Source organism: Gadus chalcogrammus, chromosome 3, assembly GCF_026213295.1.
Source record: "Gadus chalcogrammus isolate NIFS_2021 chromosome 3, NIFS_Gcha_1.0, whole genome shotgun sequence".
Classification (NCBI taxonomy): Eukaryota; Metazoa; Chordata; class Actinopteri; order Gadiformes; family Gadidae; genus Gadus; species Gadus chalcogrammus.
The window spans coordinates 16,226,960-16,244,638 of record NC_079414.1 but is presented as its reverse complement, the minus strand read 5'-3'; the positions used below and the strand labels follow the sequence as shown (position 1 = coordinate 16,244,638).

The following is a 17,679-nucleotide window of genomic DNA, read 5'->3' as shown; positions in this document are numbered from 1 at the left end:
ATAAGATTTATTTTTCCATTTCACAAATGTAACATTGATCTCACGCATTATTCTTCAATAATAATTATTAATCTAGTAGCCTAGAATTTTTTTTAAATATTTATCGTGGACTATTTTACACTTTAGTATAATATTGGTGTGCCGGTAGAGAGACCTGGCAGCGCACGGGGGCACTGTAGAGCCATCAAAGCCTATGTAATGACAGAGATGTAAGTAGAGGAAGTGGTTCAACACATAACGTGGTTTGAGTTTGAGGCTGGGCAATCGGTTACTGTAGTCAAGTTAATCTATATACTGTATTAGTGTCATTAGTCTCCGATTCAACCCAGATTCATTATTTAATTGGCTTGAAAGGTATGTCACACAATATAAAATGTTGACATTCATTCTCCACATCCAATATTGATCGTTGGCAATAACATGATTTGTCAAACAATTAACCCATGTCTTATTATTTCCTTGTAGTATCTACAATGAAGTCCGAGGATCAACGACAGCATTCTCTCTATTTAGAAGTCTCCTTCGATGATGATGATGAGCCATCAATTCCCTTGCGCACCTCAATTGTCATCTTTCTCATTTCCTACTGCAAGTCCAATTCTTTTAAAGTGTTTCTCGTCAGTGCCCGGCCAATAATTGCTCACACTTTGGAAAACCATGTCATAGTAGCAAGTGATTTTTCTGTAGTCCAATTCGAAGACGTACCTGCGTTGGCAAGAGGCTGTCGTCTGCCCGTAGTTTTAGATGAAACGGAGATGCATTGCAGAGCAGGACTGGCTGTGGTCCTTCGGCACATCATTGACAAGACGATGGAGGCTGATCCATCCCGGAAGGATGTGCTAGAACTGTTAGGCTTCAAGAAGACATGCCTCAAAGCATGTGCTGAGGTAGGCTTCCATGCACCTCAACAATACAATGCATGAATAACCTTAGTATTATAATGGAATTGCAATACAATATGTTATTACATAAATCCATCAAAACAGTGCTTCTCTTTTAAGTCTTCAAACATAGTGATGAATCAGACATGGCATGTGTTTGAGGGCATCCCATGACCACATTATCTATCCGTTTAAAATGCCCATCCTGCCACCAATTTGGTGCTGTCACCCACTTACTAGTTCCCAGCCATAGTTTGAAAATCACTGGCCTAGACAATTACAGCCTATATTGTCAATAAAGACTATCTTTCATATACACCGGGAAAACTTGTTTTTGTTGCACCTTTCAGAAAATCGAGTATTAACCAGTACTCTGTTCATTGTGTCTTGTTTGGTCATTTAAAATGAACGGTTCCTTGTAATGTGGAGATGGTAAAAGGGATAGCCGGATGATTAAAAAAACCTCTTTGTTATATTCTCTTCTGTATGATCAGGTAAGCCACTGGACGAGGCTGTGTGAAATTGGCATCCCCTGTGCTGTGGAAGAACACCTCCAGAACCCGACTGATCCCTCACTCCACCTCCCTGAAGCCATCCTCCACCTAGAGAAAAGGCTCGGCGAGCCTGTCAAAGTGCACAACGACGACAAAATACGCAGACAAAAACTCAGAGAACAGAAGCAGCAACAGAACAAGAAGAAACACTGCAAAGAAGCCGAGGAAAAACAGGCCACTGAGGCTGGCGAGAGCCTTGAACTCCGGGCAGCTCTTGCCAAACTCTCCGTGGAGGATGCGGTTCTTTCTCCCGCCACCAGGGAGCACTGCGAGATCAGGAAAGTGAGGACGGCCGACCTGCCTCCGCTGGAGCACGTGTTCGCCGAGGGATTGTACTTCACCCTGACGGATGTGGTGCTGTTGCCGTGCATCTATCACTACCTGGTAATGACCACCGCGCTATCATTTATTACATCAACGACTCCTCGTTTAGAGTTGCCTCCTGTAATTACTTCTGCTTTATTAATATTAAAAAAAATATTGGAACTCAATCAACATGAGAGGCTATTAGCTGATATAGATTTACCTATTTAAGTGTAGCCTACATTGTACAGTGGAGTACTTTGGTGGGGAAAAAAGACGCAGTAGCCTACAAAGTGGATTACATATTACACATATACTTGAAACTTTGGTACTGAGGGCAGCTCCAGTTAAACAGTGAACAGTTAGGTCTGGCAGAGAGAGGAACCATCTACTGGCGTGTGGTTTTCCAGTTCATCTTCAAGTGTTGTCAAGCGTTTTATTTCCCAAAATGATGTTCCTAAATCAATACTGGTACTTATTTTTTTGTTTTTTTTGCAATCTTAGTTTTTTTTTTGCATAGTTAGACTATTCTTATTATATGTCCCAGTGTTATTATTATAATATCCCATAGTCGACCTCATCAAGTTGTTGGTCCCGTTCACACCCACAGTGCATGTTCTGGCAACCTCTGCGGTTGGGTTGTTATGCTGGTATCGCTATTTGGAACGCACCACGCAGGGAGAGCAGATCTTGGATGAACAGCTGCGTTGGACTTGGCAGAGGGGACGGACCACCACTGGATAATGATGTGTGTGTTTGAGCTTCCATTTCTAAAATGGCTCTTTGACTGTTATTTCCTCCCTCTTCTCTGGGTAAATATCGAATGTCAGGAGTTATGAGGTCAACAACAGACCGTCACTAATGATGGTTGGAAAACATCCGAAACGGTTGAACATTTAGGTTGTTATGGGGAGGTGTGTGGACCACATGGTGGTTTTAATTCAACTTTTGTCCGTGCCACCCACTGCTAGTTATGCTTTTCAAATGCAGATCAGGAGTTTGGCACTGTGTTTTTGTGCATTTTTGGTTTGCGCACACTCTGTGTCTTGCTAAGGAGGGCTTATGTAATGCTGGCTGTGGTTGCCCCGGCTCATGCTGGGAGGAGGCTGTTAATATCACTGCCGTCGTCATCGCCTCCCCGTCGAACCTCATGAGCCCGTCCGTCCCGCTCCGGATTACTGTGGGAACGGAGTGGAGTCCTCCTGTTCACTGGTCAGCTGTGCTCCACTGGTCTCCAGTTTCACACTCTGCCTAGCGTGTCTCCTCTCCCAGCGGCTGTCTGCGTCCCTGGGGCGCCCCTAGCCTGCTGAACGCCCACCCCCCCCCCCCTCCGCTCGACTCTCCATCCCACCCGCCCACTGCGCTACTATTCCAACCAAACACCCCCTATTCACCGTATCGCCTAATCTCTCTCGCTCTCACTCTCTCGCTCTTTATCCTTTACTTAATCCTCAAACAGAGTGACAGGACATGGTCACTGTTCATGTATGTTTGTGTGTCTACATTAAGCACACACACACACACACACCCACACACTCTTTTCTTTCACCCTTCCATGTCTGTTGAAAGGATGGTTATGAGTGGAGTGGAATAAGGGAGGGGGGGGGGGGGGATGCAGTGAAACTTGTCCATCCCGCTTCGTTGGATGGACATTTTGGTCACATTCTAACCTGTTTATTCAACCTCTTCTTCCCCTCTCCCTCCTCCTCCTCCCGCCTCCTCCTTCACAGTGTTCCCTCCAGACCAACTCTGCCCCCAGCTCCCTGTCCCGGCTCCCCCTCCTGCTGGGCTGGTACCGCCGGGTGCAGGAGGTCCCGGGGATCCTGGCCGCGAGTCAGGCCTGCGGGATGCTCCTCTCCTCCCCTCCTCCTCCTCCTCCAGCTGAGGGTCCCCCTGGGGGCATCTCCACCACCACCACCCCTTCTCCGGCATGTTCTGAGACGCTCCCCGCGGAGGCTGGCGGGGAATCGGAGGAGGTTGTGGAGAAGTCCTCGGAAGTGGCCTTCATCGGGGGACCAAGACCCACCATGACGAAATTGAAAGTAAATAAACCGGTTTACTTACTTTCGCTGTGTGTTTGTGTGTTTGAGGGTGAGGGCGTGCATGTGTGATTGTGTGGGCGAGGATGTGTGAGTGTGTGCTTGGGCACGCCCTTGTATGCAAGTGTGCGCCCACCAAACACTCCCACAAGGTTGTTTGCCCATAGTCACTGGACTTGAGAACCCCCCCCCCCCCACCGTCTGTGGTCTGTGCAGAGCCCTGATGAGGGCCTGGAGTGGCCTACATCCCTGTAATTTAGTCCGGTCCTTCCTGCTGATTGTTCTCTCCCAAAACATGGCGCAAAATTATTGTTATGAGCTACGCAAGAATGCTCAATGCTCCAGAGCCTCCTTTTCCTATATAAAGTAAGGTACCTTTTTTAATTCCATGCTTTGCCCGCCATTCATCAAAGAAAAACCCACACTACTTCCGTTGTCGTCAAGGATTCATATTTTTCGCCGTTTCCGAACCAAAAAGAATGAGAATTTCTTTTAGGACTTTCTGATAGAAGACAATGTAGTTGTACTCAACAGTCTGAAATCCCAATCCGTTTCCTGTGACTGAAGGGAAGGATGTAATGAATGTAATTATAGAGCAACATGGCGTTCCCCGCTGGAGTGATCCGTAACGGATGAATTAGTGCAGGTATCACAGGCTAGTCTCTCCCAAGGTGTTCGTTGACATCCAACCCCCGTCCAACACTTGACGAAGGTCTATACTTACTTCCTGTTTAGCATTCATGCTAGTCCTTTAGCTCAGCAGACACTTCCCTGTAAGCCGCCTGCAGTGAAGCAGCTGCATGGTATGAAGGAGCAGGTTGGTTAGCTGGGGACACTTGACTCAAGGATGGCCTCCAGGTACACTACGGACATCGGGAGGGGATCAACCCCGGTACCTTCTGAGGGTCGCCTGAGCCTCAGAAGGAACGCCTGAGCCATAGCTCCTGCCTGCCTCTGAAACACATCTCTGTGGGTGTGCAGAGTGTAGTCAAGGGGCAAACGTTACAAGTACCCCTTCCCAATCCCTTCAAGTAGACCCCCTACCCTGACCAGTCTCACAGATCAACTTATACACACACAGACAGACAGACAGACAGACAGACAGACAGACAGACAGACAGACAGACAGACAGACAGACAGACAGACAGACAGACAGACAGACAGACAGACAGACAGACAGACAGACACTTTGTGCTGGGTGCCTTAGTGGGGTGAGCTGCTCAGAACTCGGCAAGAAGCGGCTGTCTCCCCACTTGGGGATGAACGAGGAGGACCGGGGCTGTCTGAGTGTGAGGCCTCAGCCTCTCCCTACTGTAGTCCCCCTTGCTCTGTAAGCTCTGCGCTCTCCAGATAGATCAATCATCGATTTCCTGTTGGCCTGCCATCAAGAACAATACCTCGAGGGAGGAGGGGAGGGGATGGGAGAGTGGAGGAAGAGGGGGAGGAGAGGCAGGGGGACAAGGCGAGGGAGGGGGAAGGGTGCAGCGGGGAGAGGAGGATGGAGAGGAGGAGTAGCTGATGAGGGGAAAGTGTTTCGAGAACTTCTAGTCAACTTTGGATGGGGGCCAAATTGCAGGGTGCGTTGTGCGCAAATGGAAGCTTTCGTGTGCGGTAAAGTCAAAACATGGATTGATTTGACACACACACACACACACACACACACACACACACACACACACACACACACACACACACACACACACACACACACACACACACACACACACACACACACACACACACACAATGATCGCAATTCTTTGCCTACCCTGGGGGATTAGCAGGCTCGCCATGTGTCGCCTTCGTCATGTCTGCCGTGCAGCTGTTGTACTGGCTTAGCCAAGGTGTCTGTCTCTGTTTGTCTGTCTGTCCTCTCGCATGTCAGCCCGTCTGTCTGCATCTCCTCACATAAGTCTGCCTGGCGTCAGACTGCATGCGTGGGCGTCTTTTGGCTATGTCTGTCTTTTAATTGAGTGTGTGTGTGTGTGTGTGTGTGTGTGTGTGTGTGTGTGTGTGTGTGTGTGTGTGTGTGTGTGTGTGTGTGTGTGTGTGTGTGTGTGTGTGTGTGTGTGTGTGTGTGTGTGTGTGTGTGTGTGTGTGTGTGTGTGTGTGTGTTAAGATTCACTCTCCGGATATTATTTCTGGCTTGGTTGATGGCCTTGATGATCTGTAAATTATGTATGAATTTATGAGTTTTTGGGAAGTCCAAATACCAAGCCTTGGCCGTTGATTTCTTCAGAAACTAAACTGTTTGGTTGCCTTCCTCCATTTGCCCATTAAGGTTTTTATGGAATGGTCATCTGAGAAAGCAACCAATTTTTTATAGATAATTTATTTCCACTCTATAGACTACATGAATAATAAATTGTTATGTTATCGCTAAATTCATTGAGAATATTGTTAGGTGTTTGTGTGTGTGTGTGTGTGTGTGTGTGTGTGTGAGTGAGTTTGGGCGGTGTGTGTATGCCCCTATCTGTGTGACCAGATACTGGGAGGTCTATGTGTGTGTCTATGACAAAGACAGGGAGGTGTTTGTGTGCATGTGTGAGACAGATACAGAGGAGTTCTGTGTCAGTCTTGAGTGTGTGCTTGCGAAGCGGAGGTTTGTGTGTTTGTATTTTTGACACAGAAGAGGAGTCGTTTGTGTGCATGTGTGAGACAGATACAGGGAGGGGTTTGTGGCACAGAAAAGGAGGTGCATGTGGGAGCCGGATACAGGGAGGTGCGTGTGTTTTTGACACACTCACCTCCGAGGTGTATGAGTGTGTGTGTGCAAGACGCACTTGGACACACTATCCTGCATTGAAGCTAACCAGACCCTCTCCATCTCGCTGTGTCGCTCTCTTTAGCACTCACTTGCACTTTCTCTTGTGCTCTGTCCCTCTCTTTAGACCTAATTTTCCCCTTCTATAGTTCTCTACCCCTCTTTAGCGTGCCTCCTGTAGTTACAGTATCCATCCCTCTCTTGAGCGTGCTTTCTCTAGCTCTCTTTCTCTTTCTGTAGCGCTTTTTTCTCCCTACTTACTTATTTCTCTCTCGCTCCTCTCATCTCTTTCTCCACCTTTCTATGTCTTGCTCTCCAATTGTCTCTTCATTCATCTCTCTATCCCCCTCTTTCCCTCGATATATCTTTCCATTTCCCCCTATGTCCTCTCTATCTCTCTCTCTTTCCCCAACTCCTTCTCTCTCCATCGACTTTTACACGACATCAGTGTTTCTGCTGTACAAACACTTATTCGCTGTCGCAAAGGCACAACGATGCATGCCAATTAAACACCTGCTATGAAGTATATTTAAACTCTGTCATTAAGATTGCCCACACAGTCTTTGGTGGAAGCAGTAAAATTCCAATCGCACTTGGCAGCTTGTTGTTTTTTGTTGTTCAGAGCCTCAGCGAGCAGTCCTGGTAAAGGACCGCGTGTGGCGGCCACAACAGTGTTTCTATGGTAACCAGCTGCGTGTTTGTCATCCGTGCGCCACCCTATAGGAGCAGGCCATCGAGGCGGTCTACTCCCCCCACCCCGGCGCCATGCGGACCCTGCCGTGGGAGTCGTTCCCAGGAGCCGTCAACCCCACGGAAGGTAAAGCCCTCACGCTGCCTCTCTGGGCCCTGCCTTCCCTCCCATCCTGCAATGCGAAGGTGCTCGCGCGTGGCCCAAACTGACACCAAACCCAGAAAGGTGGACTGCAGTGGGCCAACGTCCAGAAAAGTGCCACAGAAAAACAACCATGTATAACTTGACCTGTCACTACGGCATTGATGTTCGGTGTGGAAGTACCTTAGAACTCACTACATGTTGAGGGTTCTTTCTGCGACAAAGTTTTGCTCAAAGAAAGCTGTAGAGACCCTTATTTCATTGTCATTGAATCGCTGCATCCATCAAAGGAGCTTGGATTATCATGCGTGTGTTTTTGCAGCTGGTTTTCGAGTAGTCCGGTGAGAGCAGCTGAGTTAGTGGCCAGAGAAGTGGGGGAAATCACCCTCGCAGGAAACCGGATTGTTGCGCTGGCGTCTTCTGATGATTTATGATGAATGTGGCGAAAATAACGGATATCTACTGTAACAGCTGCTCTTACTACAAACACAACTCAGCTGTTTAGAAAACAGACTCGTGGCACTCCGTTCCTGCTCCCATTATTGGAAACAGTCGGAGCATGTTGAACGGGTTCCCGCGCAGATGAACCGGGAACGTTGCATTCATCGATGCTAAACAAATTTACATGAATCTGGTTTACGATATATGTTATGACACTAAATGTTGTGTGCACACATATATCGTTACCTCTGTTTGACCCCTCTCTCTCTAACTCCCTTTTGTAGTGTTATTAATATTATTTCTCTATCATATATTCCTAGTGCATCCAATTCACTCGGGTGTCTTGGAATCAACGAGGGAGCCATTGTGGTTGTTGTTGTTGTTGTTGTCGCGCTAAACAGTGACCTGTCGCCATGTGCTAAGGCGTACTAGCTTTTCTCGCTAATGGAGGGAAAATATACGGTCTACCCCCCCTACGCTCTGTTTCTATTCTTTCTCTGGTTTTCACCTCTCCCTGTTCCAATTAGTGACATTTTGGTACTACGTGATGGGCTTTTTCAATTAAATGTTAGGACATATACTGATTATTATGTCCACGTAGAGATGTACCATTTAAAAAAAGAATTACATTTGATAGCACTTTCCATTGGTGCGTGAAGAGGGTTGAAGATTAAAACTTATCCTGAGTTTGGAGATGCGGAATATTTTATAAAAGTGAACTGAACCGACATGAACTTCATTTATTATACATTCTTCGAGATCAATTCAATGGTTTGCTGTTGATAGCTCATAACTTGCCTTGCACACAGGAACAGCCACCGTGCTGCTGGGAAACTGAGCATCGCAGTTTGTTTTCCTCAGTGATTGTGCTGATTGCATAAGTCACATCCCCTAAACAAGGCTGGGGTCGGATCCCTCCCATGCATCAATTACATTTCAGGAGGTTCATAAGCCCTGGCAGAGCTGCGATCAAGACAAAATGACTACAACCTTTTGTATTTTGATTACATAATCCTTTATCTGTTCAGTTGAAATACTGTACTTTGGAAGGCAGGGTGGGCGGGCCGTCCACTCGTTTGTGTGTTTGTGTGTCTGTGCGTGCTCGTGAGCAAGGTGTGTGTGTGCGTGTGTGTGTGTGTCTATGTGCGCAAGGAACAATTGCGTACAAATAGCCACAACCTTGAGAATTTCTGTCTCAGACCTTTCTAGTGCTTAGTAGCAATACTGTACTGTCTGCTGTCGTGTGGGCAGAAGTCTACTCTGTGAGTTTGTGTGTGTGTGTGTGTGTGTGTGTGTGTGTGTGTGTGTGTGTGTGTGTGTGTGTGTGTGTGTGTGTGTGTGTGTGTGTGTGTGTGTGTGTGTGTGTGTGTGTGTGTGTGTGTGTGTGTGTGTGAATCATGGAGTGGACTACATTTTTATTGTTGTCGACGCTGTGCTTGATAAATGGAGCAGGTTGCCAGCGCCTCTCAGCAGCGCGAGGTGGGAAGGTAGGTGGGCCCTTGTGTTGCAGCACCGCAGCAATTAGGGCGGCGCAGAGACGAGAGGTGCACAATTTGTCCCCAGCGCCGAGTGTGTGGGCTTCCCCCCTGTTCACTGCGTGCGTGCGTGTATCTATCGCGCACGCACGCACGCACGCACGCATGCACGCAGAAATAGATTTGAGAACTGCAACAGTGTTCGTTAAAACCCCTGAAAACGGGAGCACAGGGATGCACAATACATCTATTAAAAAAACTAAAACAAATGGGTTTTTTACGCACACGCACACTCTGACTGTTTGTTTAGCTCTGCAGAGGAGCCTGCTAACCTTTTCAATAAAGTGTGTCGCAAGGGCCTCCAGAGATAAGCAGTCAGGTGAAGACTGGGGCCATTGTGTACAACAAGTCTCTTAATGTATGCAGCTGCAGCCTCAATAAAGCTCAACGTATGTAATGGAGAAGATGCAAGTGGGGGTAGCAGGAATTGAAAGAAAGGAGTACGGAGAGAGAATGAGGGATGAGAAAAGAAAGGGGAAGTCAAATAACTATGTTTTGGGAGAAACGGGGAAGAAGGACACCTTGAGGTAGCTGCTGTGTTTTGTCATGTCTTGTGCTGTGAGCTGCTCCGGGGGCTTGTTTTGGTTCAAGGAGATGTGCGCTGTGTTCCCCACTCTGTGTCTGAGGTTACCGGCGGTTGACGGTTGAAACGCCGCAGAGGATCCCCAGGCAGCCATTTGTCTCCTGTCTCCTGCGGTGCCTCTTTGACTGTGACACACAGGTGGTTATTAAAGCCGTTTCAAAATAGACCTTGCTGACGCAAAACGGGGTGTCAAAGTTGAAGCGTTTCGGCGGATTAAAATAAAAATGAACATCTCGGGCTACAAATGCAAACCGGTCCTGGTAAGGATATTTAGCCAGGTGTCGAGATACGTCTGAGAGAAGTTACAACTGACTACTGCTTTAGATAATGGTTTCCTCTGAGTCAACATAATGCTAATAGCTCTGTTAGCCGGATTGGTAGTGTCCACCCACGCATTAATTTCTGCATTCAGCCCCATTCACCCCTCTGCTGCCTTCGCTGTACATATAAAATATACATTAAGAGTCGTCATTGTTAGTTTTCATATTTACTGGTCATGGGATTCGAGAATTGGCAAAGCTCTTTGTACAGACATTAGAGTAACCATTGAAACCCAGAGATTTGCTATAATCCCAATAGCAATCAGTGTAGGATTTGAGCTATAAAGGATCGTCTCTCATTCCATATATACAGAGCATATATAGTTTTGATTAAGATTTGCAATACAATATGTGGTCCATCGATATATCACCATTTTATTATTATTATATTGGGTCTAAAAGTTTTTTCAGTTTTAAAAGTAAAGATAATTTTGAAATGCCCAAATCAAAAGCTATTTTTGGTTGTTTTCGGTCATATTAATGTAGTTCCTGTGACAACTGGCCTTCCAGATGGGCCAGGGTTGGTGCAGTGTATGGATTAGGCGCCGCATGCTGTCGGAGACCCTATCCGAGCCAGTCAGTGGAAAAGTGATTGATGATGATTTTCTTGACGGTTGTTTTGACAGCTGGCACAGACAGTTTGATCAATACTGGAGCAGTTCAAAACGATTTTTCCCAGATTAGTCTACATGACTCATTACTTTTAGAAATATGAGCTAGATGATGAGATCCTTTTTGAAGACGTAACCTCTTAAAAAGCCTTTTGAGGTCCTTATCCCACGCTTATTGCCCACTTATTCTTAAACACCTTGCCAATTTAGAGGAGATGAGGCAATACACTCCAACCAATCTTAACCCCCTAGATACCTTATAGAGTTTCATTTAACCAGTCGGTGCTCTACTAATGTCTCCAATCCAATCCTGATTGGTCCAATCATATTGTTGCAGGCTCCGCCCTAAAATCCCAAAATATGCAAGACGTTAAGCTCTTAATGCCATTTCATGTTGTCTTAAAATAGAGGGGGAAAGTGCTTGTTATGCTCTGGTGATTATGTGTGATTATTATTATTGGATTTTTAAGACGCAAAATCATATAAGACGGAGCGCAGTACAATACAATGGAGAATTCTGACGCTTGTGCACGGGAACACCTACAGAGGCTTATCTGAAAGTAAAATACAAATTGAACAAATTGTTATTCTGCACTTATTGTTCCCCATGCTGAGATTGTAGAAAGCTATCGTCACTACATACTCCTTGGAGTAGGCCATCCATCCTGAGCAACAGGGTACATTAAAATAAAAGGGTGTGTGTGTGTGTGTGTGTGTGTGTGTGTGTGTGTGTGTGTGTGTGTGTGTGTGTGTGTGTGTGTGTGTGTGTGTGTGTGTGTGTGTGTGTGTGTGTGTGTGTGTGTGTGTGTGTGTGTGTGTGTGTGGAGGGTGAGGTCTACCACCCGCTGCTGCCTTTCTTAGTTACTCCCAATCAGAGGTAGTAATGGGTAATCTTGTGCCCACCCCTCACTCCAGACACCTGAAGCCCCCCCTAGCAGAGACACTCCTCTCTGCCGCTCTCTATTTTGTGGCGACGTTGCGATTTGAATGCAAAGCCACTTAACGTCTTCACACTCTCCGGGTCTCGATAATGTCATTTCATGAATATTTATCCACACTTCCTAGGTTTTCTTATTTATTTATTTACTGACATATATATGCATATATGTAGATAATACATAGATATATTTCCTTTCTTTTTATTTTGTTTTGCAGTGCTCGATAATCTCTGTTGAGGTTTCACATCAGTGCCGTGGAAGAGGGGGGGGGGACTGGAATCCGCCTGGAGCCAATTTTTTCCGTCCTGCTTTTGGATTACCCCATGTTGCTCGTTCAATTTCACTCGATTCATAATGAAGCAGACTCCACTGTTTTTTAAGGGCGAGCCGAAGCAGAATTTAAAACCCACCGTTTTTTCCTTGGTGTGTTATATTTATTTTCTCCGGCTCTCCCTTGAAGACAGTTCAAGTTTCCCTGCCTAAGGGGCTTTAAAGTGTGATTGTAATGCCTAGTGGACAGTCGAGGGCTGTCACGGCCTGGTACACAGTGTGTGTTTTGAGCTTTAGCATCTCTCCCGGATTGACTTACCTGGCTTTATTACCGCACGCACCCTATGAATAAAAGATTATTTATCTATTGAAGTAGGGCTGATGGAGAAATACCTGGTCAAAAGTACCTTTCCTTTCCTGCATTCTCAACACTTGGGAGTGTTTGTGCCTTTGGCTTTTTTCGCATTCTTCCTTTATCGATTTTATTTTTTATTTTGGGCTTTATCATGGATTATCTTGTTTTGGATGGGTCTTTGCTTTTTTGTTTGAATAGCTGATGCTTGATATTTCTGATTCCTTTTTGTTAACTTTGTCCACCTTTTATGTTTGCACACTAAAATTGTGTTAAAGGAATAATACGGGCTAAAACACGTTGACACTTTTATAAAACCTAACATTGATTTACTATTCCAGGGGGATTCTTTTTCCAATATGTGTTCCTTCATCATTATTTGCAATTTCTCAATGGCTGCCGTGTCACGGTTCCTTCGAATGCGCTCCAGTGTGCTATTTATTTTTATAAGGACTTTCGCTATACCCTCTCAATGTCATGAGGCAATTATCTGTATTTGGTACATTTACAGAGTCAAATGAATAAAAACAGCATTCAAATCAGATCAAACGTATAACAATAAGCATCACAGGCTTAATTATTTGTTCTGAAAGCTAGCTAGTCATTTGGCAGTTTTCTACTGCGATAACTAGGGCTGTAACGATACACCAGCTCACCATTCAGTTTGTATCACGATCACCAGGGTTCGATACATCCCATGATTTTTTTAAATTTAAAAAGCGTTTCTATAACACTTAACACTTCTATAACAATTAACTTAATGTAACATTTAATAACAAATAATTTGGAACACTAAAAAGATTTGAACAGAAAGAATACTATAGTATAGCAAAATTAATAAATAAAGAACCAAAGATTGCAGTTGGAGGATAGCCTGGCACCGCCCACCTACCTACTTCCGCTCAATTTTCATTTCACTTCACTTCATTTCACTACTACTTCTGTACAAATGAAATGAAGTACGATGGTCTGGTAGGACCAGGCTAGTTGGAGGATGCTTGCAGGTAGGCAAAAACCATCAACTGGTATTGTGGTTTAGGCTTACGTATTTGAAAATATTAATGTCAAATAAATAATAGTAATTTGAATAGTTTGGTAGCACTAACCAGCGTTCCCGCTGGAAAAAACGGTGCTGGTCAAAGTGACCTGCATAGGTTTCGTTTTCCGTCAAATATCCTATTATCGCTTCTTATTAGGCCACGTAGCTTAAAAAATGACATAATCAGGCCGTATAGAATACAACATGTTTAATAGCCTAACTTTCAAATAGATGGGGAAAAAACATGCATGTCTGATTCGCAATAAAGGGGCATTACAAGTAGCATGTGTGTGCGTGAGAATGGCAGTTCGTGTATGTGTGAGTGACGTCAGCGAGTGAGTGGACGAGCGAGGAGAGCGAGCGTGTGCGTGTGTGTGTGTGTGTGTGTGTGTGTGTGTGTGTGTGTGTGTGTGTGTGTGTGTGTGTGTGTGTGTGTGTGTGTGTGTGTGTGTGTGTGTGTGTGTGTGTGTGTGTGTGTGTGTGTGTGTGTGTGTGTGTGTGTCGAGTGAAGAAACAAACGAGTCCGGTAGAATAAAGTACCCAGCCTGTCAATAATCGGTGGCCGCTTCATTTCGACCTATAAGCAGACCAACTGCCGGTCAAAGCACACAAAACACTAGAGACAGGGATCCCACTGGCTATTTTTGCGCATTTGGCCCAGGGCATCTCGTCGCAGACTTACGGCATCAATAAGAGGAGAGATGTCAGCAGACTATTACTTAGACCGATTATTTGCACATTTCAATCTGACAATTTGACCGGAGAGATTTAATTTTGTCTGACATTTAATTTTTCTATTACCGGACAACGGAAACCCTGGCACTAACATATCAAGTGGCTGGATCTGGACTGGAAGGATAATGGGAGTTAGAAAGGGCATGTCGCGCTTCTGCCTTCTCACACCGCGAGACAGGTTCGTGGCTTTGAGTGTCGCGATTTCGGTTTCGATACGCATATCGTTACAGCCCTAGCGATAACGTAAACGTTTGCTACAAGGGAGATCTAATTGTGACTGGTCTGGTGGCTGGGAGCGCTAACTTTTGCTTAGCCAGTGGTACATTCTAGAACACTAAATGAAAGAATCTCTCCGCTGGATTTTGATCCTGTACCCCTCGATTTCAGAGAAAAACTGAAAGTCCCAAACCGAAAAAAACAACAACCTTTTCACAGATTTGCTTATACTTTTAGTGAACATTTCGGTACGCAGGTTATCGCTGAAGGTAGCGAGTTTACCCTCAAAGAAAAAAGGGATATCAAACGAGGTGCTGCATGACTGGTTTGGGACTGTATGAAACCTAGAGGCATCGGCCATGTCTGGGCTCCTTGTTGCTAGAACAGACTAGTTTGGACGGATTAACGGTGGCAACACAGCTGTTTTCTCGTCAAACGAGGCAGTGGTCATAATCTGTGCGTAGATTATAACCACTCCCCGAGCTATAGCCGAAGTGCATTGTGGATTGACGAATGTGTCCTTTTTCGAAATTACGGCTTTTCTCGCAATAGGAACAATGAAAAAATGTATTATGAGACAAATTTCCAAAATTGTTGTCATATCTCTCCTATTAATCCCCATTGTAACTATTGCAGCAATGTCTCCGTGTGACAAAGCAGCGTCTACAGAAGCGTCTAGACTAGCCTCAACGAAGTGAAATACTACACAAAAGCCTGACTTGCTTCGCACAGTGCCAACAGACCTATCTTTGTCTTTTCTTTTATACTGAAGGAGAGGTACAGACCAGCTGGATTCAAGGTGTACATGTACGCAGATATTGTCCTCCTTTGATCATAAATGAAATTGCAGTAAAATAGAAACAACAAAATCCATCATATCATTCCAGTGTCGGACAGGGAGAATTGGAAGCACAGGAATTTCGGTGCGACCCATTCGATGCGCTCTGCCAATGACAGACCTCCCTTTCACAGTGTACCCCGAGACACGTCATTGTTATCCAGAGGTCCCCGACGCCCACATGCCGTTTGGGTTCAAAGAAAAAACGATCACATGGGGTCGGTTTTTCTTCGTCCTTTCTTTTTTATGGCTGATGGGTCGAGTGTTCTCCAGTTTATTTTCCAGCGGTTTGCCCAGAAGTGAGTCATAAATTCACCTATATGGCTGTTTACGTAACCATCCGGAATCCTTAACGGCTTGTTTCACAGCCATATGCGGGAACTCAATTGAATTGTCAGCGGCACGTCTGGGTTCTGTGTTAGGGAGCCGGGGTCAGCTTCACACGTCATTAGGGTTACAGTGTTCACTTGAATCATTATATGCCATCATTTTTTATGGCATCCTGAGGAAACGGAGGGGAAGTATGGTCTAGTGGTACGAATGTTAAGTCCAATGCCAATGTCTGCATCTTGCTTGAAGAGCAAGATGCCAGACGGTTACCTTCTCTGTAAGGATATCCAAGAATAACCTAAACAATAAGACGAGGGATAAGAAAAAAAGCGACTGATTTGAGTCTGTATGAAAATGCATTTCCATAACCTTTTTTTCACATGGATGAGACTGAGACGGAACGATTTATAAATGTCCTTCTCGCAGCCCTCTTCACTTAACAATCCTTAAGAAAAAGGAATCATACTAATTTCCCTTTTTCTTTGGGAATTTGCCAATAAATACAAGAAAATGGATCAATAATCAGTCATCAACGCTGGTGTGACTTAGAGGGAGAGCGCCACTGATTTGATGATCTAAGATCCTGTGTGTGTGTGTGTGTGTGTGTGTGTGTGTGTGTGTGTGTGTGTGTGTGTGTGTGTGTGTGTGTGTGTGTGTGTGTGTGTGTGTGTGTGTGTGTGTGTGTGTGTGTGTGTGTGTGTGTGTGTGTGTGTGTGCGCGCATGTGCGCGCATCAGCCAAAAGTGTTTCTTCTTCCGTGCTCGTTTCTTTTCCCCATCCAACAGCGGGCGTCTCTTCTTATCTCATAAGGGACGGGGAGATCTAGGTCTAATGGACTCTTGATGCTGGCGCATCGCGACATCCTTCCCTCTACAGTGAGAGGCAGCGAGATGGGGGGGTGGGGGTTGGGGGGGGGCGGGGACTGGTTGTGAAAGCATAACTACGGGACTCTATGGAAAGAACCCAGCGGGAGCATCTGGTCGGGCCTCCCTCCCCAACCGTTTCTAGGGGCCGTTGCTGCGGAGGGACGACCGGGGGGGGGGGGGGGGGGGCTGCGTGCGTGCGTGCTGAAGCCCCCATCCAGCGGTCGCCACTACAAAGGTGGGCCAGCCAGAGGACGAATTTATGTGGGGGGTGGTCCCGTGTGGGGGCCGCCAGCTCCGAGGCGTTGACGGCTCCGACTGAGCGGTGCCCCCGACGAGAACGGGGGAGTTAGAAAAAGCGAAAGGGGAGCGAGTAGGAGGATCCGTTTATAGAGGGAGCAGAGTCATTACCGTCGGGGGCTCGTTGTGTCTTTCCACCCTGAGAGTTCCTCCCGTGTGCTCTGAAAGAACCCTGGCTTCTATAAGAGATGCTTATATTCCCATACTATTGTAAATGGAAACTGGATAAAGGGAATAATACAAAAATCATATGTTATAACAAAATAAACTTCCCGAGCAGCCGGTGTTGCCCCCCCCCCCCCCCCCCCCCCCCCCCCCCCCCCCCGTGGGGATGGTGGACGGCCAAATAAAGAAATATAAAGACCCCAGCGCCTCGGTCTGTGTGTTTACATTTCCTTCCATCTGATGGGCCCGACAGATAGGGCCTCGGGCAATTTTCGCAGAATTGCAGGCTATAAGGAAGAGATCAGCGCTCGCTGCCACGGGCAACAGGCGCAGCAGCAGCAACAACGACCGCCGCAACACAGAGCCAGAGAGGCTTGCTGTGTAAACTAACGTAGTGGAGGAGCGAAAGGCCAATAGACCCTTCATGGCTCCCCTGATGGACCTCTCTCTCTCTCTCTCTTGTGCGTGCGTGCACGCTCGCGGAAGGCAAGTTGAGGGAGTTGGTACGTGCGGTAAACAAAGACCAACTGTCAACAGGGCTGCCGATGTTGCTCCTGATTTGATGTCATAGATTTGCCGGCTGTTAAGTTGATGTGTGGAGTTTTGCATAGGTTAGCGGTGGGAGCAGGAGATCTCCCATGGCTGGAGAATGGGAACGGAAGAAAGTAGTGGAGGATGGAGATGGCTTGATTGTACACTAGCAAGGAGTTGTCCTGAAAGTGTTATAAAAACGGCAGTGGTTTGGGCCTATGGTAGATATTCACAAACTG

General features: G+C 46.2%; 1 protein-coding gene across 1 annotated transcript in view; it reads left to right on the top strand.

Annotated features, from left to right (window-relative positions):
* Nucleotides 1-209: 209 nt before the first annotated feature.
* Nucleotides 210-17,679, top strand: part of gstcd (glutathione S-transferase, C-terminal domain containing) — a 36,722-nt gene continuing 19,252 nt past the window's right edge. Inside the window, exons 1-5 of the mRNA XM_056586375.1 lie at nucleotides 210-354; nucleotides 466-887; nucleotides 1,376-1,819; nucleotides 3,469-3,780; nucleotides 7,266-7,359. Of these exons, the coding sequence (XP_056442350.1) occupies nucleotides 474-887; nucleotides 1,376-1,819; nucleotides 3,469-3,780; nucleotides 7,266-7,359 (1,264 nt within the window). The 5' untranslated portion in view covers nucleotides 210-354; nucleotides 466-473. The remainder of the gene's footprint in view (nucleotides 355-465; nucleotides 888-1,375; nucleotides 1,820-3,468; nucleotides 3,781-7,265; nucleotides 7,360-17,679) is intronic.